Genomic DNA, 24,534 nt, shown 5'->3' with positions numbered 1-24,534 from the left:
ATATCTCTGCTTGTAGTAATAACCAGCTGACAAAAGCAGTGCAAATAAATATTTTTCTCCCAGGGTCAGTCTTCAGAATCATTCAGGGCGACCTAATTGGGAAACACGTTGCATACGTGTGATCAGAAATGCAGCCAGACGTGACCTGGCGGGTGTATTCTGTGATCGGGTGAGGTCGGGCTTCGCGTGTTTCTCGCAAGAGCAAGTCGGGATGAAAACCACCTTCCTGGTAGAAATAAACTCCCCCAGCCGAGGCGGAACAAGAGGAATTCAGCTCCATCTCACCGCCGAGCTGCGAGGCACAGTGCAGAATAAAAACAACGTGGCGGATATTCTCTCTGGTTAGCATCCTCTCAGAAAATAGAAATGCCACATCTTAGCTGAACATTTGGCAGCTTATAGATGTTGCTGTCATGTAAGCCTGTGTGTGTACACACGGTGTGCACTGCACTGTGTAAATACACACAGGCTCCGCGCTGGCGACAGGAACGCGGCGGCGAGACGCGAGGTGCCAGCTCTGTGCCCGCGGGGGCCGTGTCTAACCGGAGGGGGCACGCCTGATTTCGAGTCGCTGCAGAGATGTTAATTGGGACGGGTGTGTATGAGCGTGTTACGAGTAGAATACTTTCACTCCAAAGGCAAGTGCAGAGCTCTCCTAAACCTCGCACAGTGCCGCCCCCAGAATCAATTGGTCGCTGGAATACTGCACTTCACTTCTTCAGTGAGGCGTCCTTTTATGGTCATGTGCTCTGATGCGTGGCTCAGAGGTGCCTGAAGGAGGGGGGAGGGGGGGGCATTTTTATTGGGCTTCTGGTCATTTCACTCAGGCTGGCTTGGTGCCATTGTGAGAAACAAACACAAAATAACAGGTCCGGGATAATCCAACGGCACTGATGCCAAGCTGCCGTGTTTAACAGAAACATCAGCCCTGGCAGTCTTATAAATCCTTACCACGGTATGGCACAGTACAACACTAAGTGGTACCGGTGACATGCCAGGGATGAGGTTACTGAGTCAAGGGAGCAGCAGGGAAATACTGTGAAATCGCCAAGCGGCTTTACACGGAGGAAAGCGTTTGGCGGGGTTGGTTCCTAATTTGCCACGCAAGGTATTGAAGCTGTGTTGGGGAATGACATGAGCAAGATGCGCTTTCGGCTCCGAACCCTGGGGCCAGGTTTTCTCTGTGTGTGCGGTGGGTTGGGCTCTGCCCACAAGGGGGCGCTCCCTCCCTTCACGCGTCTCTTTCTGGTTGCCTTGCAGGCCTCAGCATCCGGGGGGCCCAGGAGGAGGACCCCCCAGACCCCCAGCTGATGCGGCTGGACAACATGCTGCTGGCCGAGGGCGTGTCGGGGCCGGAGAAGGGGGGCGGGTCCGCGGCCGCCGCCGCCGCCGCCGCCGCCTCGGGGGGCACTGCCGACAACTCCATCGAGCACTCCGACTACAGGGCCAAGCTCACGCAGATCCGGCAGATCTACCACACCGAGCTGGAGAAGTACGAGCAGGTGAGAGCTACCGCTGCCAGACTCCCACATACAGGGGCTTCCCCTGTAACGACACGGTAGTTACCTAGGAACACCCAGATACAAGTGTCATAGACCGGTTATTATCGTGTTATTACAAGCAATTTTCACATCATCTTTTTTATGATACCTAGATTCCAGTGTCGCTACAAGACAAGCTCTTGAGGCCCTGGCTACCTGGAATATTAGCCGTCTTCTGGAGTTCAGGGCAGTGTTTCATGGCAGGGAGGCGCATTTCCCTGTGACAGCTCCGTCTGGAGCCTATTTTTAGGGATAATCCCTGGGTGGAGACGGATAGGTGCCTGATGCACGAGGCTGGATACCTCGGTGGTGTAAAATGCTTCATTAAAATTCAGCCAAGGGAATAAGGGTGCTCAAAATTATCCTCAGGTCTGCTCAGATAGTGAAACAGCAAAGAGGGTTTTTGAGTGCTCATGTAAACAACGATAGATCTCCCATCTTCCGAGTCTGAACGCGACAGATTTATGGAATAAACCATTTTCTCTAATTCATTTTTTTCCCGTCTATGAAATCTTTAAACACATAATCAAAGTTGCTGAGCCTAACACATTTAGAAAAAAAAACGAAACAGGCTGCGAATTAAATTTCACAAGTACAGGCTTTGGGTTTTAATGTTTAAATTCTGACTAACTTGTTTTTCTCCAAACGGCCACTGGTTTTATAAAGCCACGTGCATTTCTGAATGAAAAAGCCTAATGTATCTGAACGGATTCTTTTAAATGTGGGTCATCAGCAAAAAAGTGTTGATTCCCTGCAAAAGAACAAAATAAGCTCACCAGTCGACTCTCATTAACACAGAGTGGAAATTCAGATGATGTTCTGTAAATTAATAAATGCATTTGATTTAATAGTAGGCAATGCCAGCTCAGAAAAAAAATTATGTAAAATGTGAGCAAGTCAAAAAACCCAAACCACAAATCAGCTCTAGCGGTAAAACCAAATGTGATTAAGGTTAGAAGTATTGGATTAATTTCTAAATGTCTTTAAAATCCATTATAAATGCAATATGGGTTCAAAGTTCGCATTAGACATATTGATCTGTCTTTTCAGTATTAATGAGACACAGTGTATAGCACCTGTCATGCTTAGCTCATCTGAAAGCTCGTTTAATGGCCTTAATACAGTTTCTCTGCAAACTCATTAAAATTGCTTTTATGGCTTTTGCAAGTAAATGAAAATTAAATTAGTGGATCATTGTACATTGATAAAAATGCACAATAAAGGAAATGACATGGAGGGGTATAAATAAAGTTAATAATACAAACTACGAGGGTGAGATAACCCTGCACACGCATACCCAGGCATGAGGACGCAGCACACACAGGACAGGCTGTGCTGACCAGCCCTCAGAGCAACTAGTGTATTACAAATTCCAGTTGTCTCCCTTCCCTTCACACTGCATAGTGAAGAGAAACATGCTCTCCTCTCGGGTGCAAGAGTGTCTTCAGGGTGAATGCAGATGCATTAAATAAGATGATGGAAAAAAAGATATTTGAATGAATTTAAAGTTTTGCATACAAACAGGAAGCATGGATAAATATGCCCGAACTCCGACTTCAGTTGTGACGAACGGTCAGAGAGCTCTGGTCCAGCTCTGATGGCACTAACACAGCACAACTAAAGCAGGCAGGCTTGTAAATTAGACTAATTTACTTCTTGTGCTCTAGAAAAAAAAATACACTTTGCCTGGAGTGAATGCATCTTTCTTAAGGGTGTATCCAGATTTTAATTATCTAAATGTAAATACTTAACGAATTTTACTTAGAGTAATGAGCTAAAGTGTGCACTACATAAATGAGATGTTCTAATTAATCATGTATGAACTACTGGTTTAACGAAAAGCTGTTTAAATTCTCTGAATGCTGGGCTAATGCCAAATTGCAAATCGGCATTTGCATTCATAGATGACTTCGCCTATTAAGTTGTGAAATGTTAAGCAGTCGCAGAAATCCAGGGATGTGTCGGTTTGTGTTTTTGTAGAGGCAGGGGGCTTCTGCAGTGCGCAGCATCACACTGAGTACAAACACAGATGGGGCCAGCAGAACAAGGAAATCACACACTGAGTTTATCATTAAGGCTCTCTGGTTATTTCCATCCTTCCACCACACTGATTCAGGACACCAATTAAACCCCCCAAAAACACAGGCGTGCATTTGAGCATTAGGGCTGCCGTAATTTTTTTGTGCGGACGTGGTGCTTGAATGCACAGCGGCGCTTAATATAAATATTGCGCCACTGGACCGAACGCGTGGAAAGGCATCATCGCTATATTTTATTTTTAATGGGTTCATTTGCTCTGATGTCCCTCCACCAGTAGGCCCTTGGTTTGCACTGTTTTTATGCCGAACGATTTATTTTTGTGCACGCCCTCAGCGTGGAGTATCTACTGTTCCTGTTTGAGAATGCAAACGCAGAACCTCTCGGCGGCGGGGCCCCAGGGCCACAGGTAGCAGATCTCTGCCGACACGCTGAGATTTTGACACCCGGGGCCGGCCAGTGGCCGACAAGCAGCTCCAATCCGGCAGCTCGGCCTCTCCTCTCCGCCGGCCCGCGCCACCAGAAGTCTGACGTGTTTGCACTGTGCTGCTTGTCGCCCCCCCCCCTGCAGGCTTGCAACGAGTTCACCACCCACGTGATGAACCTGCTGCGGGAGCAGTCGCGCACCCGGCCCATCTCGCCCAAGGAGATCGAGCGCATGGTGGGCATCATCCACCGCAAGTTCAGCTCCATCCAGATGCAGCTGAAGCAGAGCACCTGCGAGGCCGTGATGATCCTGCGCTCCCGCTTCCTGGACGCCAGGTGCGCTCTCCCCCCGCGCCTCCTCGCGCCCGGCCGCGCGACACCAGAGGGCAAAGACGCGACACCGTGAGACTCTGCCGTGGCGCATTTGGCCCGCCCTGGCGTGAGCGGGCCCCTCCCGAGCCCCTCGCCCGTGATCCGTGTCTCCGCTGCCACGGTCAGGCTTGGGGCCGGTCTGGCCACGGCGGGCGGCGCTGCACAGGAAGCAGAGCTCTACCCCGGCGGGCGCATGTCTAAATGTGTGGTTGGCTTGAGGGTTTGGACTGGGGTCCCCCCGAAGAGTTGCCGATCCTGGTCCTGCCCGGGTTACTGTACGCCAGCCTGGATCTATGGGGTTTTAGTTTCCTGTACTCCATGGTAATGCAGGGTGCCTGGCATGGCAGTAATTAACTAAAGGGAACTGTAGTTAAGTATCCATGTGGGCACATGTGTGCACCACTGAGTGGGGAGAGAATACATTTGGGTTTTAGTGAGCCTTAGTAAGAAGCGACCACATTTTAGAAGCCTCGCATATAGCCAACTACGACAACATGATTATCTCACACCGCTATTAGGGAGTGCAAGAAGAAGTGAGCCATTCTAGACTCCACCTTGGCACAAGCATTTAAGTAGCTTATCGACCACAAGCCTCTTGAACGAACGTGTGTCGGTGTGTGTGTGCGTGTGCAGGGCTCAGCAGACACGGGTGTGAAAAGCTCACCCCTCGACTGCAGTACAGTAGGTGTTTGCGCTTGCTGCTTATCCAACAAATTGCCGGCTTGCACAGATCTTTCAGGAGACCAGTGGGGTACAGTGTCTTTCATTCTGAAAAGCACTTTGGTGTGAAGTAGACTGAAACAGCAGGCAGAAATTTGATTAGTGGTGCTGCATAGGCACAAATTATCACTAAAGCGATGATTAGTGGAGTAATTCTTTATTATTAACGGGGGGACTTATCCAGGATCTAAAAAAATGCATTAAAAATAAATAAAAAAAGAATTTCCCACCATGCCAATTCTCGCTTGCGGAGGAAGGGAAAAGCCCGCGTATTAAAACTGGGATTTCCTCGGCGCGTCTAGAGCTAGGGTTGTACAGGATGGCGGCCCACAGGACTGAGATGCACGTGTTTGTACGGCCCACAACACCAGCGGCCGGGCTGGAGAGACTCCAGCCAGCAAGAGCGCCTCGGCGCGGTCGTGCTCGACAAAGCTCTTATCACACTTAGCGGCGCCGCCTTCGTTAAGTCAATCTAGCCGCGCACCTGAAAGCAGTTAAAGTCAAAATGAGCTAAGAATGAAGTAATTTCGGCAGGAAGAAGGTCATCCGCAGGTGCGCTGGATTACAGTAATTACAAACAGTTGGTGGATGTCTTTGGAGAGCTCTAGCAACTTTCTGAAAGGTAAATCGGGCAGAAGCACATTTGGAGCACATTATTCGCGTGAGGGAAGGTAAACAAGGCAAAATAAGCGAACGCTCAATAACAAGATAAGTAGAGCTCTGGGGAAGGAGCCAGACCAGCCCCTAGTTAGTGTAGTTAGTAACAATGGGGCACTCTGGGGATCGGGTGCGCTGGGAGCAGTGCTCAGCTGTGCGTGGAGTAATTTCTATAATGCACCAAGATGCCCCCCCCCCGCCCCCCAGCAGGCCTGCTACAGCTCCATCGACATGCCTCAGATCGCGCCGCCTGGCTGCAGCTCCGCAGGAGGACTGCGGGAGCCGAGCCCGATGCTCTGCGGTCAGCTGTCGACCCCCAGCTGGGCGTGCTGGACACTGACCAGCTCAGCTGGGGCGCTGCAAAAAAAACAAAAGCACTTTGCAGGTGCAGAAAGGGGATCTTGACCGCGGCCTTCCTTCATTGTTATCATGCGATGAGGCAGCAGGTCGTGCCAGAAAAGGGAATATCAATCCTAAACTTTATCACACAAAAAGGTTTTTATTCAGACCCGTAAACCTAGAGCATCACCATTAAAGATGTGCCAATTTGTATAAGCAAAAGCATATATCTGGTCATTGATCAATCTTTCCGGTTTCCTGTAGCTAATATCCCAGGCCTCTGTTTTATGTGGGGTTTTCTTCTGTTCAGACGGAAAAGACGGAACTTCAGCAAGCAGGCGACGGAAATCTTGAACGAGTATTTCTACTCCCACCTCAGCAACCCGTACCCCAGCGAAGAAGCCAAAGAGGAGCTGGCCAAGAAGTGCAGCATCACAGTGTCACAGGTAGGCGGCGCCACCCTGGGTTGACCCAGAGAACCTGGCTATTGGGCTTCGGCGTCAGGAGGGCAGGAGGTGGGCCCGCAGGCAGGACCGCTTCACGACTCGCCCCGGGCAGCCGTGCAGAGCAGGGGGCGAGCCGTGGTCCAAGAGAGAGACCTACAGACGCGCTGGGGCCCCCCTGCCTTTCCTCTCCATCCCACCTGCCGCCATTTTGCTCGTTTTCCTTCAGCCGAGTCCAAGAAGCACAGTTTTATGACATGCAAAATCTTTCTTTTGGAAAGTAGACAGAAGCCAAGAATGTTAAGGCCGTGTAGCTTGCTAAGGGGGCTCTGCTCCCTAGACCCAAGACCCCTTATGTAGTTGCTCATGGAGCTTCACCCGTGGGGGGGTGTATGGGCTGGGGGCCTCACACAGTCGCCCAGGGCGGGGGATGTGAACTTTAAGGTGAGCAAGTCCTTTCCCCAGCACGAGGAACCTCCACTCGCTTGTTGCTGCAGGAAGCGCATAGCCACTGTTCTTCTCCACGGAGAGTCTGGGCCCCAGAGCTATGAGGTCTTCTTTCGCGTCACTGGAAATTTCCTCGTGTGGCCAGGGGACATTTCCAGGATGCTGGGCCTTTCATGACAATTGACATTCAGAGACAGTGCTTTCCCTCCACCGCCAGGCCAATTGGAGAAAAAAACCCAAACTGTAACGAACTTGATCAAGTAGCTGATGCAGGAAAACCACCTGAATTTCGGGGGACACAGGTCAAGCACGACGTGTCCCCCTAGATATTCTCAACGGCCAGCAGCTGGGCTCTTGCCTCCATGCTGGTCCTGAATGGCACCAGCACCTCTCTTGCCTGTGCCACCCCTCCCTCCAGGCATCACACAGGGAGCCTTCTGATCACCTTAAACTACTCAGGCTCCAAGCCAAAATAAAAGGGGCAGCCCTGACGCAGAGCCCTCTGCCCTGGGCGAGACCCGCAGCGGGCCGTCACTCAGAAGACAGATCCTCCAGTTCTGTCGGAAAACCGGACCCCGGCTCTGTGCTCTGGGGGCTCTGGGGCGTGCCCATATTAAAGTGGCAGGCCTCTGTGTGGCACTTCTGCAAAGGAAAGCAGAGGTGATGCTGTCCGTGAGCACTGCAGCTCACAATACCTGTATCTAGGAGATGAAAGATGAAAACCTCCATTCAGGTTGAAATGTTTGTCTTTGTCTGTGGGGAGGGGGTGTGGAGGGGACTGGAGAGTCAGATACTGTAAAAGCCGTTCTTTTTTGCCTTCAGGGGTTGGGAAGCACCATCACAGTATCACAGGTATGTCATGCGCCTCCTGATCTGCTGTTGTTTCATATGTATGTATGTGCACCTACGCGATTTCCTGGAGACTCCTGGAGCAGAGCAGTGGCCACGAGCAAGCAGCTCAAGGCAGGGTGTGTCTGCACATGCCCACAGCTCTGGGCTTTGCTGCAGATAAAGCATTCTGCGAACAAGACATGGTAAACCCCAGCCAGTTCATGTAGCGTTACGTGGCCCTGAAAACCCCCCTTTTAATGTGTCAGCAGCAGTTTTATTTCCACTCTCCTCCTTTGATAAGTCCGTTTCATACAGTGTCTCACAAATTCTTCCCACTGTGGCGTCAGACGATGTGCTTTGCTTTCTAGCTGTGACCCCGAATAAGAAAACACCCTTTTCTTATTCACGAAATGTATGCTTGTGGATTTACCTGCTCATTGTTTTAAACATTGGTTAACCCTGCCTATCCGTGATGCGATAAATACACTTCAGGGTTCATCTCCTGTTCTTGAAGGTTGCTGGTGAGACAGGGGACAGGGTGTTCCGGATGTGGAATACACTCTGAGGCTTTGAGGGTTCACACAGGCCCCAGAAGCACTGATCCAGAGCTCCTGTGACATGAGCTGTTTTTCTCTCTGCATTCATTTAAGACCTCCTTAGCAATCTGTGTACACACCTTGTGTTCCTCCAGTGGAGGTTTGCTTAACGAAGGCCGTGTGATGAACTCAGGTGCTTAACGAAGGCCGCGGATGCAGCTCTCCAGTTGAGCGAAGTGCTTAATGCCTGAGAACTGTATGGCTTCATCCTTGGAAATCCAGCTCATCGGAGGAAATTAGAAATAAACACAAATTGGAGAACGGGAGATAATATCCTTATTCTGGCTTGCAGGATCCCAATTTCTAATTTTCCAGTGCACCACACTGGGCTGAATTCCCAATCTGAAATATGGAATAATGTGAAATATCCGGATATTTGCATGCATGAATTCTGGGAAAGGGCTCAAGGAGATTTAGTACAGCACACGGCAGATCGGAAGGAAACCATTGCAAAGAAAATTGCACACTAAAGTGTGACAAAGCCTCGGGAAACCCGCTGTGTAAGTTGCTCCTGGCAAATATTCAGAAGGTTGAAATCCTGAAATTGTCTTTGCAGGAGAAGAGCTGCAGGCTTTGCAACTGTTGCGGCCTTGCTGTTTGGGTGGTTCACTCAGGTGTCAAGTGCGTTCTCACAGGCTGTGTTCAAGAGGCTCAGCTGGCAACTGCAGAACAGGCAGCGGTAGCCGTTGTGATGTTTCCTTTTATGCAGCATGATGAAAAAGTCACTTTCATGTCCTAGCCAGGAAAACAGAAAAAAAACCCCGGCTTGTTTTCCCTCTGGTTGGAGCCAGCCAGGACACACTGAAGGCACGCAGATCAGCTGTCAGAGAGGCAGGCAGTGCAGGATTCCCTTAATAAGGCCTTGCTCTCTTCGGCGCCGTCGCCACCATTGCTGATCGGAGAGAAGCTAATGGTGTTGATCGTGCAGTTTCTGCACTTCATCAGACAATTGTGCGGCAAGTGTCTCACACAGCCTTATTATTTCACTGGCTCAACTCCGACGTGTGACATTAAATAAACAAACACAGGCGCCCTGTTTGGGCCAGCGGTTTCCGTCAGTGTTTATGTGAGAATTGATATAATCTCACAAAGCCGGACTGCGAGTCGCTCGGTTTATGTACGCGCGTGCTTCCCCGGCTGTGTTATTAAAATGCCGGGGCGGTGAGAATTTAAAGGCAGACTTTGAATTATCTCCTAGATTGTGACTCCTCTGCTCTGATCACTAACAGTTCAAATGAATGGCGCTTATCAATATTTTAAGTCATGATATATTTAGAGGAACGATGCCTGAGGTTAATTTGTTAAGTATTAATGAATTCTACTCTATTATTGATAATATTAGCAGCAAGGCTTCTGAAACAACCTTTAGCAGTATAATTAAGACCTGGTTTGAGGTTTCATTAAGGGGTCTCCAAGGCAGACGTTATTAATCCAGTGGTATTGAGAGCACGGAAGGAAATCCATTCACCTTAAATGACAACAGAAGTCAATTGACCTGGGATGAGGTGGGAAAGCTGGTGAATTATTAAGTGCGGCAATATGGCCATTTCCAGTGACAGAGAGAATAAACTTGGCGTCGAGTTCCTTTCCCCAGCAATGCATTGTTTTTCCAAGCCCTCACCCAGGGCTGTGCTGTCGAGGTACAGACATGTCACTTCAGCTCTCTGCCCGGTTTTGTCTCACACAGCACAGGAGATTTTAATGCGCTTGCTGGTGCAAAAGACGTGCTGTTAAAATCCCTGTATGTTTCCCCTTCTCTTACGGCTTTTTTACATTTATAGACCCCTTTTTATTAACCCGTGTGAGCACTAAGTGCTGAGCTTTATCATGAGGAGAGCTTATTCTCTGAAACGGTTGGTATGTGGGCTAGCTTGCAACACCATGTAGTGGCTAAAAAGAGGCATAACAGCCCCCATGAATATTAATGGCTAAAAAGACTCACACTGACTGTTGCCAGTCAGTCCCAGCAGAAATCTGTAGTAACACATCCTAAATTCTGTGTACAGATAAAAAGCTTGTTTTCTGCAGAGATGCTGTCAAATTCTGTGGCGATGGCTTTTTAATTAAAAACACTGTCAGATTTATTAAATAAGAAAATGTGAGTCGTAGTCAGTTTAATTAAATCATGGTACTAAATTCTTATGGCCCTGAATAAACACGATGCTGCGTCATTTTCCTTGGCAATTAAAAGGAGGGGAAAAACCATGCAAGTGTGAAATATTTTTGGATGAACTCCACACTTCGGTTTTACTCTTCAAATCCCTCCTCGGCGCAAACTTCAAACTCCATATTCAGAAGTCGAATAAATGTTATTCCTGTGCAGTAAGCGCAGGGCTCATTCACAGTACATACTGGTACCACAAAAAAAAAAAAAACTTCTCAGTGCTTGTAGGTTTACTGAAAACAAATGACAATAATCTGTACACAATAAAGGAGAAAAGGGATTTTTTCCCCACTGTATCACATTGAGAAGAAAAGGAGCATTTTTTTTCCTGTCGTGGGTTCTGGTGCAGAATTTTTCTAAGCCTGTCACTTTGAGAGACAAACCTTACACACCTTGTGTGACACTTGTCCCCTTCAATTCTTTCTATTTATTCTCCTTTTTATTCCTTTTGTTTCAGCCAGTTTGCGCCTCTCTTGCTAACACAAAGGACAGGGATGTTTTTCAGCTCTCCGGCTCGTGATTCAAGAGTAGAGTCTTGTTCTGTTTTCGATCGAGACCACAATGTCTTTAAAGCCTTAGTGCTGGACGAAGGGCCGGTGTTGTTGTTGTGGCTTGGTGACGCTGTCGCTGTGTTGCAGTAAAGGTGCTCAGCATAAAGGACACAGGCTACAGCATCCCACTGTGGACAGGCACCGGTGCCATTAGGAACATTTACCGCTGAGGCACCAATGCCGTTCTTGTGCTGCTTCAACGGCATCAGCAGCACTAAGGAGCAATGAAAATCATTTTCATTTTGTTTACGGGAAATACAAAATTTGGCAAGATAGAGTTAATTTGCTGATGATGATCACAATCTTGAGCTCACGCTGATCTGGAGGGACCGGCGAATGCTATGTGCTAAGACCCCGAATCCCTCCCCATTGTTAACTTAGTGTCTTTGCAGTCTTTCAGCACAAGCAGTGCAAACATTCATTCAGTTTTGTTTCTTGTTCAATGCAAATGCCAGTCTAGAAACACTGATGCACCTGCTTGCTCGGCTCTTGGATATGGCATCTTAAGAGAAGGGAGAAGATAAAGCTCGATTTTTTCAAGGCAGTAACTGTTGAGCCATTTGTTTATCTCTTTCTAGGAATTTCCACTCCTTGTTTATAAACCCTGTGGGTGCAGCTCACCTACAACCGGAAAGGTTATTGTCTGGTATGACCTTTGAAACAGGACTCCTTCCCAGTTTCAGGTCCTACTGAAAACTGGTCAGAACTATTTATTTCACATTCAGATCGGAGCCGATTTTCCTCATGGAGTGCACAGATCATGCACTCCTCGTGCACCGTAGTCTACGACTCATTAGGTTGGTCACCCCTCAGGATTACACCTGTCCTGCTGACAGTGCCCTCTTGTACACATTTTGAGGTGTGTTTAGAGCTGTGTATGTAGAGTTTTGCTCCTCTACCCTGTTCATTCCTGGGGGGGTGAGGAAGAGGTACCCAGTATTCTAGATAACCAGGGAGTGTTGTGTTGCATTGAGCATGCAGAGTTGCCTGCTGCGTCTCCTTCCCAGCCTGCCTTTCACTGCAATAAATATTTACAATACATATTAGACTTTTCATTTTTACCACTGTTTAATGTGAATACGGAGGAAAAGGTATATTTTTATTGTGGTACATTTTCCCCTGCTTTTTATACTGTAGATCATGGATTTTCCTGTCTGTTTAAAGATGCTGCTCTCCTAATAAATACAGTTCCATCAGGTTTATTTCATTATTTCCCAAGCTCTGCTGCCAATTAAAGCTGTCATGAGTGTAAGGGGTGGAGGTATTGACAAAGGAAGAACAGCAGCAATTACAAAGGAGAGACATGCAGTAGCTCAAAGCTGTAAACATCATACTAAACCCGCAGTAATTACCCCCGTTCTCAATAGCAGACAAACTTCCAACGGATTTCATCATTACAGATAGTGCAAAAAAAGAAAAAAAGGAGCAAGAAAAAAAATGTCAAGAGCTCGCACAAAACAGAAAAACAACTTTGCACAGAAAGAAAAAAAATCAGACCAAAATAGGACCAGTAAATGATTGCTAATTTATGCAGATTTTCATTCGTTGTAATCCGCACGATAATTATGCACAATAATGTTGTAAATGGAATGCATAAAAGTGTCTTGCAGTGTCGAAGCTGAGTAGAATTCATTATTGCAGGGCCCTTGTGTTAACACTGCACTGGCAGTGAGCGGTGTCTTCCAGATGCCTACAGAAGTCATTACCACAGGCACTGTGGCCGGTGACTTCCTGGATTTTCTTTTGGAAAGGAGGGATTAAACTGAACAAAGCTGTTATCAACCGTGCAGCAGATACAAGCACCATAATATTTATTGTTATTAGCTCAAAAACAAGAAAAAAAGATTTAAGCACCACTCAGTCTCTTTCTAAAGATTTCCCTCTAAAATGTGTTGGAATATGCATTAACGTTACTGCTGTGTTTAAACACTTCTACACTGAGGGATGACGGCTGATGTGTACTATATATTTACACATATGCACATATCTCACTTACAGACAGCAGTTTTAATTTTGGAAAATATTATCGGCTGAATCTTAAACTAGGAAATCACTTGTAATGTGAAATTTAATTTGAGAAAATAAATAAAGCCCACGTTGTTAAGGGGTGGCAGTCTGTGCTCCTGGGAACAGGGTTCGAGTCCGGGCTGCGGATTCTTCCCTGCAGTTTGCATGTCAGTCTTGTCTTCTGCTCCGATTAATTTCTGCCCTCATGCTGTTTAGGTTAAGTGGTGTCTCTAAATTGCACCCGATTGTGCCCCTCTTACACTCTGCTCTGTGCTCTGTGCTTTTGGGCTGTTTTCTGGTCTCTTGTATACTGCACAAGGAATGCTTGGTTTTGTGATATATTTTATATTTACATATTTTAATGTGACTTTTACTTTCAATAAGCCAAAAGACTTAGCTGTTTATGGCTAGGGGCTGTGACGCCACAGAGATTTTCGTGATCCGGTTATTTGGGGATCTGCGCTGAATTTAAAAGCAGCTTTCATTACGGAGTTTTTAATATGGAGTCAATAATCCCGCAGTTGTAGATCAGATGTATGTTGTAGCCTGCCTGCCTCCTCAGCAAGCTCAGGTGGGGGGTTTTTCGCGGTTGTGGACAGAGATTGGTGCTCTTTTGGTGGAGGATCCCTAAGCAGGTTAAGTATAAAGGATGATGGCTAGCCCTTTCATTGCTTCCAATTAAACCCTGCTTGTTAGTTTAACCTCTAGGTAAACCCATCAAACAATTGATGTCAAGGAAACACTGCCAACAGTGGCTTCGCTTGAATGGTCATTAATTTTAATTGCCTAGATATTAAAGATTTAGAAGCACTGAGACTTGCAGGATAGAAACGATCTGATGTCATGCAAATCCACTCTCCACAGCCTCGCCGGGCTGCGGCAGATATTAAAATTTAAGCGCGGGGATTGGAAATGAAATAAACCTTCATTAAGGGCAGCTGCTCTTTGCTTGGTCAAGGAAGGCTTCAGTTCCGAAGATGAGGAACCTTGTGGAAATTCTCTCTGACAACAAGGCTCTTCAATTTCTTGGGCAATTAAGGAAAACAGACATAATCTGGGCCTTTCCTCACGGTGACTCTCCTAAGCGGGAGCCTTCTTCACGTTTGGAAAAGTTTCATGTAACAGTATTTTTGTAGTGTTTGTCTGTGGATGTCAAGAATGTGCTCATTATTTTTCTGTTCTGCCGCCCATAGCGATAATTTTATTAAGCATATTAACCACTGGCTTCAAAAACATTTATTCTCCACGTGAGATAAATGGTTTTCTACCTCCAGTTCCCTGGAATATATGTGGGGAGAAACAATTTCTTTCAGAACTTAACATTTTTATCTGTTTCTCTAATACATGCATGGCTGATATTTCAGAAACAGCTACATACCCTGAATGCAGTGTGCATTAAAGTTCTTTAATGATGGGCCCTACAAGACCCAAGACTTTGAAACATAGGTACAGGTCCTAATACTTTTGCTATTCGAAACCAATTAAGACAGCATCTACACCCATCCTTCGACTTACAAATAATGGTTTAACCAATTTTTAACAAAGCGCACTTTTTCACACCCGTTTTTTCGCAGTCATGAGGAGATTTTTAGCTGCAGTAACGCTGTGTCCTTCGTAGCTGATTGGGAAATGTCATCCTCATCCTCATAGCATATCCTCCAGTCAGTGCATCTGCCCTCTGGGTATTTTTACACATTGTATTTATCCTCTCGGTACTGCACATGAGTGAGCAGTTTGACGAACTACAACAATCCGGCAGTTGTGCTCCATTAGGGAAACAATAAGCAACACCAGGTGACTTTCTAGGCCTGGGGAATTTTACATGGAGTGTTTTCCAGGGACGAGCTATGTTTGAAAACCGAGAGGCGTGTGTACAGTACAGTTCCTTCAGACATCATGGAGGTGTCCCTAGCTCGTGAGAATAGTGCCAGCGGCAGCCGTGTGATGGAGGAATGCCGCACTGTTGTGCGCGGAGACGTCTTCTAGTTGGGTCACTAACTGGCCAAGGCTAAGCCGAGCAGATTAGAGACGGGGTGGGGAGCAGTCTCTGCCTTCCTGGGGGTTGACTGCTCCTGCAGTTCGGCACAGGGCAGCTGTAGACATGCTGGGTGGACAGGTCTTGGCAAACAGAGCAGGTGGAGGATGGAGAGGGCTCTGATGGTGAAATGACTGCTTGCGCTCCTTGTGCACCCCACTCCAACCACGAGCACCTGGCGATGCTGCAGGAAGGGACTAGAAAGCATTGCAGAATCAAACACCTCACGCAATAAAGTCTCTCAGTTGCGTGCGCCTATGCTGTTTTGTTCGATGCTTGGTCCTATCCTGTAATTCCAACCAACAGCCATAAATGCAGGCTGTACAAATGACCGACCTATACATTGTCAAATGCATGTGCTCAAGAACGAGCATTGCAGAGTCTTTTACTTTCTGTAGCAGCCCTCTGGGATGAAAACATGGCAGAGTAGCAGTGAGTCACAGGGTCCGTAACGAGACACGCCCGTCATAAAATATTCTAGCATGCTACTGAAGTTCACTTCTCCTCCACATGGATAAAGCAAGTCCTCCGCAGTTGCAAAAGGCTGCGTGTGGCTTTGTCTGCAGTGTGACTTTCTAAAGCAAGAAAGAAGGGAAGGATCATGTCTGCCACTTGCTTGCTGGTCTCCATTCCAGGGCTTATCAGGGCACAGTGAGACAAAGCAACATTTCATTGGCCTTTGATTAATATCGCCTCCACTGGACCTATCTGCACAGCCCAGGTTCAGACTTCAGCACAGCTCCCAAGGTTGTTTTAGCCCAGAAACAAAGAACAACACCTCCCTTCTCTCCCTGTTCGTTTTCCCTTGCCCGCGACAGAAACAAAAGGCGCGGTCTCGTCTCCCTTCCCCCCCCTCTTCCAGTTTAACAAAGTGACTAAAGCCTCATTATGAACAGCAGGCTTAGTAATGCAATCACGTCAGAAAACTTTAAGATGTGTGTTGTCACAGACAAGCAACCCCTGGTGTATCAGTTTTGCCAAGAGACAAACAGAACCATGTCATGCTCACATCCATAATAACGCACAAGTGATCCTTGATTATTGCTTAATTAGTCTGGATACCCAGCGGACATTACTGAGAAGGTTGGGAATTGTGTATTTGATGGACCTAAACGTGACATCTTGAAACAATCACACTGCTCAGTGCACAGTAGCTCGGCTGTCTGACGCCTGACACTTCTCCTCTCGCTCTCCTCCCCTCTCCTCTCCTCCCTCAGGTATCGAACTGGTTTGGCAACAAGCGCATCAGGTACAAGAAGAACATCGGCAAGTTCCAGGAGGAGGCGAACCTCTACGCAGCCAAAACCGCCGTCACGGCCGCTCACGCGGCCGCCGCCGCCGTCCAGAACAGCCAGACCAACTCGCCCACCACGCCGAACTCCGGTAGGCACGGCGGCGGGGGCTGGGGGAGAGAGGTGTCCGATTCGGGGCCCCGCACGCGCAGGGCCACGACGGCGCGGGGGAGCGTGTCCGCCGGCGCCGCAGCCCCCCGCGAGAGACCGGCTGGCTCGCTGTGCGCGGCGCACGGCGGCGCGGCGAAGATGATTGAGAGTCTCCCGTCTCGCCTGCGTGCAAAGCATTTTGTGCTCCGGTGTGAAATTTGCTCCCCGGCTTTTATCCTCCGCAGAGATCCTCTTTAAAACGCCGTAGCTGCTGTTTTTGTTTTTTCTTGAGGGGAAAGCGATCTCTTCGCTTTGGCTTTCCAGCTCAGACGGCTGCAGTGCAATGCACAATCTCACTACGCCGGGAAGCAAATTCTGCTCTGGAGGGGAAGCTTTGAAACCCGCCTGTAAAAAGTAGGATTTTCTCAATAGAGACAGGAAGAAAATACCTTCAGATGGACGGAGTTGTGGTCACTCGTTTCATCTGGACCCCCCCCTCCTGTAATTGGTGCTTGGAGCCATGAACATTCCTCCGCAGAGCAAAGAGAAATCCAGTCAGTGGACAATACGTCGAACTGGGTTATCACACATCTGCTAATCTCCTTACAGACAGCAAAACCTTGGCTTGGTCGGCTCCTTAAAACCAGCTAGGGGTGTCACAGTGGTTAGGCAGCGAGGGGGTTTGGTTGAAGTCCCTAAGGTCTATCTCTGAAGACGCAGTCACGAGAGCAGAGCTTTAAGAGCCTCTGGATCATGGAGGAGGAGCGCTGATTAATTCTGAAAGGCCCCTGCCCTGCCCTGTCCTGCACCTCATGTTCCTCTTCTGTCGTTTCCTCTCTCTATCTTCTCTGGAGCTTCTTCCTGGGTGGGGGTGGGGGGCGGTGGGGTCTTTGGTTAGGAGGGGGGATGTGTTTGCAGCATCTCTTGTGATTCAGCGACTTAAATCTCTCCTTTCTAGGTTCTTCTGGTTCTTTTAACCTCCCAAACTCTGGGGACATGTTCATGAGCATGCAGAGTCTGAATGGGGATTCTTACCAGGGGGCACAGGTCGGAGCCAATGTGCAGTCACAGGTAGGAGACGTGAACAGGGACAGGGCTGAACCCAGGCTGGGGCTGATCTGACCCTGACCAAACTGAGCCATTGGCAGCAGCTGCTTCTAGCTCCCCGCCGCCTTGCGGGGCGCGCAGGCAACTGCTGCGGGGACCTCGGCCTTCAAGGGCACCCCGACACGCGCTTGCCTTCAAATCGAGACGCGCACCTTTTGGGGGCGATCGGTTGGCTCTCCGCAGCCAAGACCACCTCTCGCCTGGAAGCTGTGCTTCGGTCTGCGTGGCCCCAGCTGCAGTTTCACGTCAATGACTCGTTCTGGCCAAGGGAGGACAGCTTTGACCCCTCCCCCCCTACCCCCGACCCCTGACACAGATTGTTCCCTGTTCAATTATCCCAGAATTCCCCCTTGAACCATTCATTCGAAATTTTCAACTCTGATCTGTGGAGAGGTTTGATCTGCAAAATATGACCTGTATCTCATTACCTGACGTGTTTCCAAAACATTTAATGATACTTAACTTGTTCGCAACCTACTCGTTGGTCTTGCAGTGTGCCGATGACCCCCATTGAAGTCGATACTATGTGAACGCATTCGGCTCTGACTTGAGCTCTAGGGTTGGGTGTGGGAGTGCGGTGTACCGAGATATATTTCCCCCTCCTTTCCTGTCCTCCGTGAAGTTGTTCCTGCCCTGCTTGTGTGTCTCTGCTTTGCGCCATGCTGTCATTTCTCTCCTCCATGTGTCACGGGGCTAGCCGAGCGCCACCTGGAACTGCACTGGGCCACTATGGAGGCCGTGTGCGGGATCCGTCAGGGTGCAGCGTTTAAAATGATAGTATTGAGGAGGGCTCTTTCGCAGGACCCTGAGTCTGAAGCGATCTGGGGTTAAACTGGATGTTGCCCTTCATGGTAAGAGCCTGGAACTGACTGCCATTTGGTAGGTTTGTGTGCGCGAGTTCACACTCGACCGGTTTTTGGCGAGTAACTTTGACCAGCGCCTCCTGAGCTCCCTGGGCATGACCCAGCCTGACCGGGCGGCGCAGAGGCCCGAGAGCTGGGAGAGAAAAGCTGCAGCCCCTCTCTCTGGGGCTGCAAAGGGACGCTCTCACCTCCGATTGGCCAACATCCTGCACAATCCTTGCAGCTTCTGTTATTGCCATCCTTAAAACTCCTCAAGAGAACCAACCAATAAAATAGACAGTTTGACACATCTATAGATCATCCATCCCACAAGTATCATGGCTCCATTTCTCCTGTTACTTGTTCCACTTGTTTTTTCCCCTTCTAATGCGAAAGGTGCTGTGTGACACCCCCACGGTGCTTCCTGGCAGGTCTGACGGGGGCTCTCTCTGTCTCCCTCTCGCTGCAGGTGGATACCCTGCGCCATGTTATCAGTCAGACGGCAGGATACAGTGACGGCCTGGGAGGGAACTCTCTGTACAGTCCACATGGCTTGAACGTGAGTCTCTCCTTTGTCGCCTCTATGGAGAACCTCTGCGTTTTTGTGAATTTGAAATGTTTCCAAAAAGAGATCTGAAGAAAAGCAAAACAGAGTGACACCCCCCCCATACACACACACAATTCCCCTCCACCACCCCCTCCCTCAGTACCCAACTCCCAAGAACCCCAACATAAAGTTGAATAGGTACAATAGCAGGATTTGACAGCCAAGTGTCCACAGCTCCCCAAATTAGCACAACCAAAGAACCCCTCTGGTTGAAGTTCTTTGTTTCAAATACACATCCCCTGTAGTTTCGTTTTGTGGCCTCAGGTTCGTGTTTCACTGTTGATTCTGAAGAAGTCCAATGGGTCGACATTATTAGTGCCTTCGAGGAATGAGGAGACTTGTAAACAGTTTTAAATACTTGAATGTCTTTGGCAAGTTGGTTGGAATAATAAATGAACTGGAGCACATTTTGCCTGGGAGCGAATGTCTTCGAAAGCTGTTCTTGATTCCGTTTCCTGCAGTTGGGCAGGATGGGTTCTGAGGGCTGCGCCAGTGAATGAGGCAGAGGGGTACAGTCTGTACCCCAGCCCAGCCAGACTCGAAGGGAAGGAGTACTGTATGTGCAGCAGTGTCCCTGGTGATTGAGCTGCTTTTAGCATGAGGCAAATAAATGACAAGGCAGATTACAGATTGCAAAAGTGACGGCTGTCTTTGTTAATGCAAGGATAAAAGTATCGTTTAATATTAACACACACAGGGAGAGAGAGCAAGAATGAGAGAGTGAAGAAATCTTTTACATTTGAATATGTCAGAGCTTTCCTCCTTTTTGCTTTTATAAACATTTCATAATAACCTATAGCAAAATGGTATAAAAAGCCTTTTAGTTGCGTATCTACGTTTTCATTGAACTGTTTTGAAATGCTTCAGAGAATTTGCCATATCCTTATCAACATGATAAAATATGAAACTGTGATTGCCTGCAGCATTTTACAGACATGAATTCCATCTTCCCTGATGAGGGTTGATAAGGCGCTGTTTCATAATACAGTGCATAATCTGAAACCACCAGAGTAAAGATTAATTTATTTCGAGAGAGAGAGAGAAGAGGGGAGCAGGAGAGAGAAATGCTTGCTGACAATCTTTCCTTCAGCAGTTTGCTGAAGTGAAATATTTGCATTTGTTGCTTTACTGGGGAAATGAAAGGGACAGTAGTGACTTGAAGGCTTTGCGCTCTCTTTTTCTTGATTCCAGAAAAAATAAAACAAAAATTTCAAAACACATCAGTTGTTGGAGGGAAACTCGGTACGCATAGTATTCTCTAGGGGTCAGCTGTAGTTTCCTGTCAGCGCTTCTTTTCCAAATCCTATTCTTTCATTAAAACATCCTGGTACGCATCTTTAGCATCTCCCTGTGTTTGAACAACGAGATGGGAATCTATGCTACGGTATCCTTTGATGTTGGACCTGCCTTTCCTCGGGCACCTCCAGGAGTCAGGCCTGCTCACTGCACACAAGCCGCAGAGAGCACCCTAGATGTCCCCCCACTGTCCCGGAGAGCCCTGGGGAGCTCTGGGGGAGTCATCACTGACTGTGACCGGGACCCCACAGTCCCCCCTTAGGGCAGGAATTCCAGGCTGGGCTCTGGAATGTGTCAAGAGAATAAACAGTTGTGAAGCAGGGGCGAAAGAGAAGCTTTAGACTGCTGCCGTTTTTGGATGAATGAAAAACGTGTTCCTTAAAAAAAAAGACAGCAAGTAAAATCGGTCTCTTGCAGCCAAAGACCTTTGTTTCGTTCTGTGCCCTAATACCCCCTGTGCCCGACCGGAGGTGCCAGCCAGCCTCACAAAGATGAGGTTTCTCGTTTGCCCGTAACCTTAAATGTAGGTGACAGCAACCACTGTCAAGAGCAAACCTGTCCGCCAGCCCGTCTCGTTTCTCACTTTGTTTGGGAAAAGAAAGAAGACGCGGTATCGGGCCGGCACGTGGCAGTATCTGAAAGAATTTCTGACGTGAAGAAAGTTAGGGAACGAGTGAGGAAAAACAGGAGCAGGAGCCCAGATGACAGGCATGATCTGCGGTAGGGGGGGAGCCAGTCAATGCAACAGACACCGCAGCCCACAGGAAAGCAGATTCATCTGTTTATTGACCTATTCCAGGAAGACTAAATCAGCAAAATACTGATTCCTGGGACGAGCCACAGGAGGGCCGTAGCTCATCGTTTGCAGTGATGCAGACGGATTGTTTTGATAACGAGCTGCGGCGTAATGTCCATCAGTACCGTGACCTTTCGCCTCGCGGACGGAGCCGCGTGGCGGCGAGGGGCCGGGGCTCCAGCTGAGGCCGGTCCCCGCCCTCGGAGGGGCCCGTCCCGTCACCTCAGCTCAGCGTCCCCCCCGCCTCCCTGACCGACGGGAAAAGATGTAGCGGCAAGCTGTCTGCCACCGCAGAGATCCGATGAGACGCGGATTTCAGCAACTGCTTCCATGGGCTGGGACACGAGGCAGATTTGTATCCGAGAGCCTCTCCGCGGCGACGCCGGGCTAATGCAGAAGAGGCTGTCGGCGCGCTGATCCAGCATCAAAGAGAAATGGTTCACTCCCCCCCCCCCCTCTCCTACAGGACTCCGAGCACGCCCACGCACACACACACACGCAGGAAGGGGAGTTCTGCTCGGGAGCCTTTCCATTTTCTGCACTCCCTTCCCAACACTCACTCACAACCCCCCACACGCCCCTCCCCACCTGGGTGATACACTTCCCTGCTCGGCACCTCGTTTATGTTCTTCGACCTCGGTTCACCTCAGAGGCGTTGTTCTTGTCCCCCGTTCGCACACAAAAATCCTGCCTGTGCCCCTCCGTGCTCCGGTTATGTCTAACACGTGCTCTGGTCACAGACCATCCTTCGCCGTGCATCGTTCACACCCCTCCCTTCCGCTCTCTCTCACAGACTGGGCCTCAAAATTCAGCCCCTTAATTAAGGCCTTGGTGTTGGAAGGGCGTCTGCAGTAAACTACTAAAAAACTTATAAAGATGAAGATGTTGGCTAGGGCTGCTTTCAAATTTTAAGCCACAGTAATGGTTTCAGGAAAGGCAGGTGAGCAATGTGAGGGTTCGTTTGTGTGGATAACTGTCCGGTGCAGCCCAGTTGACACTCCTCCTTCTTCCTCCTCTGCCAGGCTAACGGGGGATGGCAGGATGCGACCACTCCATCTTCTGTGACGTCCCCGACAGAGGGTCCCGGAAGTGTGCACTCCGATACCTCGAACTGATCCCTTCACCGACGCCGTCCAATCCCTGCGTGCTGCCGAGCCCTCACTCGCACCGACGGACCAACCAGAGAAGCCGAACGGTCACCACTTCCGAAACCCATCGTCTGCCGCGTTTTACTGTAAAACCCTCCCCCTTCCTCCCGGACCCCTCTGTGACTCGAGCACGAGGGTCTTCGCCCTTCGGCGATCTGCTAGGAGTGGATCCGGTGCTCCTCCCCCGCCCCACCCCACCACGTTGTGAAGCGTTTGTCTATCTGTTCGGACCCGACAGCCCTGCGGGCCCCGCTTGGTGCCGATGTGTCCGCTCCCCGGAGCCCGGCATCGGCGCAACAGGTGCAGCTGCTTTGCCCCCGGATCTGTCTGCCCGCCGCCATCGTCTTTCACAGCCCCCCTCCATCCCACCAGCAAAGCCCCCTCTGCACCGAGCCCGGGCTGGGAGACCTCGGAATGCGCTGTGGGGAGCCGGGGAGGTTTCCACAGACCCGGGTCGCTTGAGCGTTAGTCTGAGCTTTTGAACTGTTTGCGGGGAAAATACTTAAACATCGGGCGAATAACCCCCCGTGCTCAGTCACCAGCTTGTTGAATGCACTTCTTCATGCGACCTTTTGTTATGAGGTTTTTTTCTACAAATCTGGCATCATGAAGTTCAATATATCGGTGTGGTTCCAATAAGCAAGGACCTATTTGTGACAATTACTGGCGAACTGAGTTGTGTAACGGGGCTGATGCACTGCACTTGCAGGTGGCTTTGGAAGACTCCTCTCCCCTCTGCTCTGGGCGCACGGACTTGGTTGTGGCTCAAAGGCACAGTTTCACGTCTCCAGGACCACCGTTCGGGTTTTTTTTTTAAATTAAAAAAGACAACAAACAGCGACGTTTTACGAACTGAACTCCAGCTTTCACGCAGAAGAGAAAGGTCACGAACGGGGGAACAGGCACGGCCATTCGTTGCCATCAGTTGAACGTCACGCGCTTCCAAGACGGGAAAGAGACCTCGCTCTACATGACTTAAACCCCTCGTTGCTATGGAAATGGCCTGGGTCTTACAGTAAAGGCAACTCATTCCGATACTTCCACTTGGCAACACAAGGCACGGATCACACACAAGAGTTGTACATAGTGTAGCTAAAGAGTATTTATACATCCCACCAATCGAGATACAGCTTTATTACCTCACGCAAACTCATACATACCAATAGACGACTCAACATGTTCTATAGCTTAGAGCGCTCACTTACTACCTCTGAACAATATCAGCACCATGGTTTTGTTTGGGTTTTTTAAAAAAGACTTTTATTTGATTTTTTTTTTTTTGCATCTTGTAATAAACTCTTTGTTTCCCTCCGTGTAATCTAATGTATATTTTAATCTTTTAAGAAAATTTAGAGTTGCCGGCGGTGCAACTTTTAAAAAAAAATAACAAAAAAAAACAACAAAAAAAAGACTGATGATAAAAAGTGTGTGTGTGTGCGCGGGGGGGGAGGGGGAGGGGGGGAGGAGGGGCTGTGGTCATACATAAATTAACACCGAACAGTAAAACTGTTGTAAATACTGAAGAACATTTTGAATGTTGCTCATCTTGTTACTATTCCACGCAAAAAAATTTAAAAAGAATAAAAAATAAAATGACTGTAATGCATAGAGGTTTCAGTATTCGGAACTGTATATTTCCAGCCCTGTCTAACAGGGTCAGGCCTTTAATTTTCCTTTCGGTTTTCTTCTTTCTTTTGTATTGTATGCGAAGCTGATTACGTCATGAAAAAGATGATTTGTGGCAGTGATTCTAATGTATTAAAATGTTTCGTGTTACTTTCTAACCAGACTACACCCTGGACTGGAAGGTCTTCCTTGTGGTAGTTAAGTGTAGTTTCAAAACATGAATAAACTTTTTGCTTTCATGACAGGACGGCTTTGGTGCGGGTCTGTCTTTTCAAAGTTTCCATTTCTGAAACTGCCGAGTGAAAGCTGGGTTTGAGGCACCTAAACCCCCTGTCTGAATCTCTGAGGTGTGTGTGTGCGCACGTGGGGGTCTCTGCAGGTGGGCCTGAACCTCTGAGGTGTGTGTGTGCATGTGGGGGTCTCTGCAGGTGGGTCTGAACCCCACCCCGCCAAGCAAAGATGCAGAGCAAGAGGGAGAGGGGCTCTGGCGCAGGAACTGGCTGGGATGAGGGAGAGCAGCAGACAGAGAGTGAGGAGTGAAAGGAGGTGAATAAGTGGTCTAAC

At 48.6% G+C, this 24,534-nt stretch overlaps 1 protein-coding gene across 4 annotated transcripts in view; it reads left to right on the top strand.

Moving 5' to 3' along the window:
• Positions 1–24,217, top strand: part of pbx3b (pre-B-cell leukemia homeobox 3b) — a 91,183-nt gene extending 66,966 nt beyond the window's left edge. The window contains exons 3-10 of one of the 4 annotated variants that reach the window (XM_015366769.2): positions 1,261–1,502; positions 4,150–4,340; positions 6,403–6,538; positions 7,805–7,834; positions 16,384–16,549; positions 17,507–17,619; positions 18,967–19,056; positions 22,219–24,217. In XM_015366769.2, coding sequence (XP_015222255.1) covers positions 1,261–1,502; positions 4,150–4,340; positions 6,403–6,538; positions 7,805–7,834; positions 16,384–16,549; positions 17,507–17,619; positions 18,967–19,056; positions 22,219–22,311 — 1,061 coding nt within the window. In that variant the 3' untranslated portion in view covers positions 22,312–24,217. The remainder of the gene's footprint in view (positions 1–1,260; positions 1,503–4,149; positions 4,341–6,402; positions 6,539–7,804; positions 7,835–16,383; positions 16,550–17,506; positions 17,620–18,966; positions 19,057–22,218) is intronic. The other 3 variants (XM_006640500.3, XM_069183266.1, XM_015366772.2) reach the window with 3 other exon arrangements.
• Positions 24,218–24,534: the final 317 nt, after the last annotated feature.

Source organism: Lepisosteus oculatus, chromosome 24 (genome assembly GCF_040954835.1).
Source record: "Lepisosteus oculatus isolate fLepOcu1 chromosome 24, fLepOcu1.hap2, whole genome shotgun sequence".
In the NCBI taxonomy this organism is placed as follows: Eukaryota; Metazoa; Chordata; class Actinopteri; order Semionotiformes; family Lepisosteidae; genus Lepisosteus; species Lepisosteus oculatus.
The sequence above is the reverse complement of the archived record's forward strand: the minus strand, read 5'-3'. Positions and strand labels throughout refer to the sequence as shown.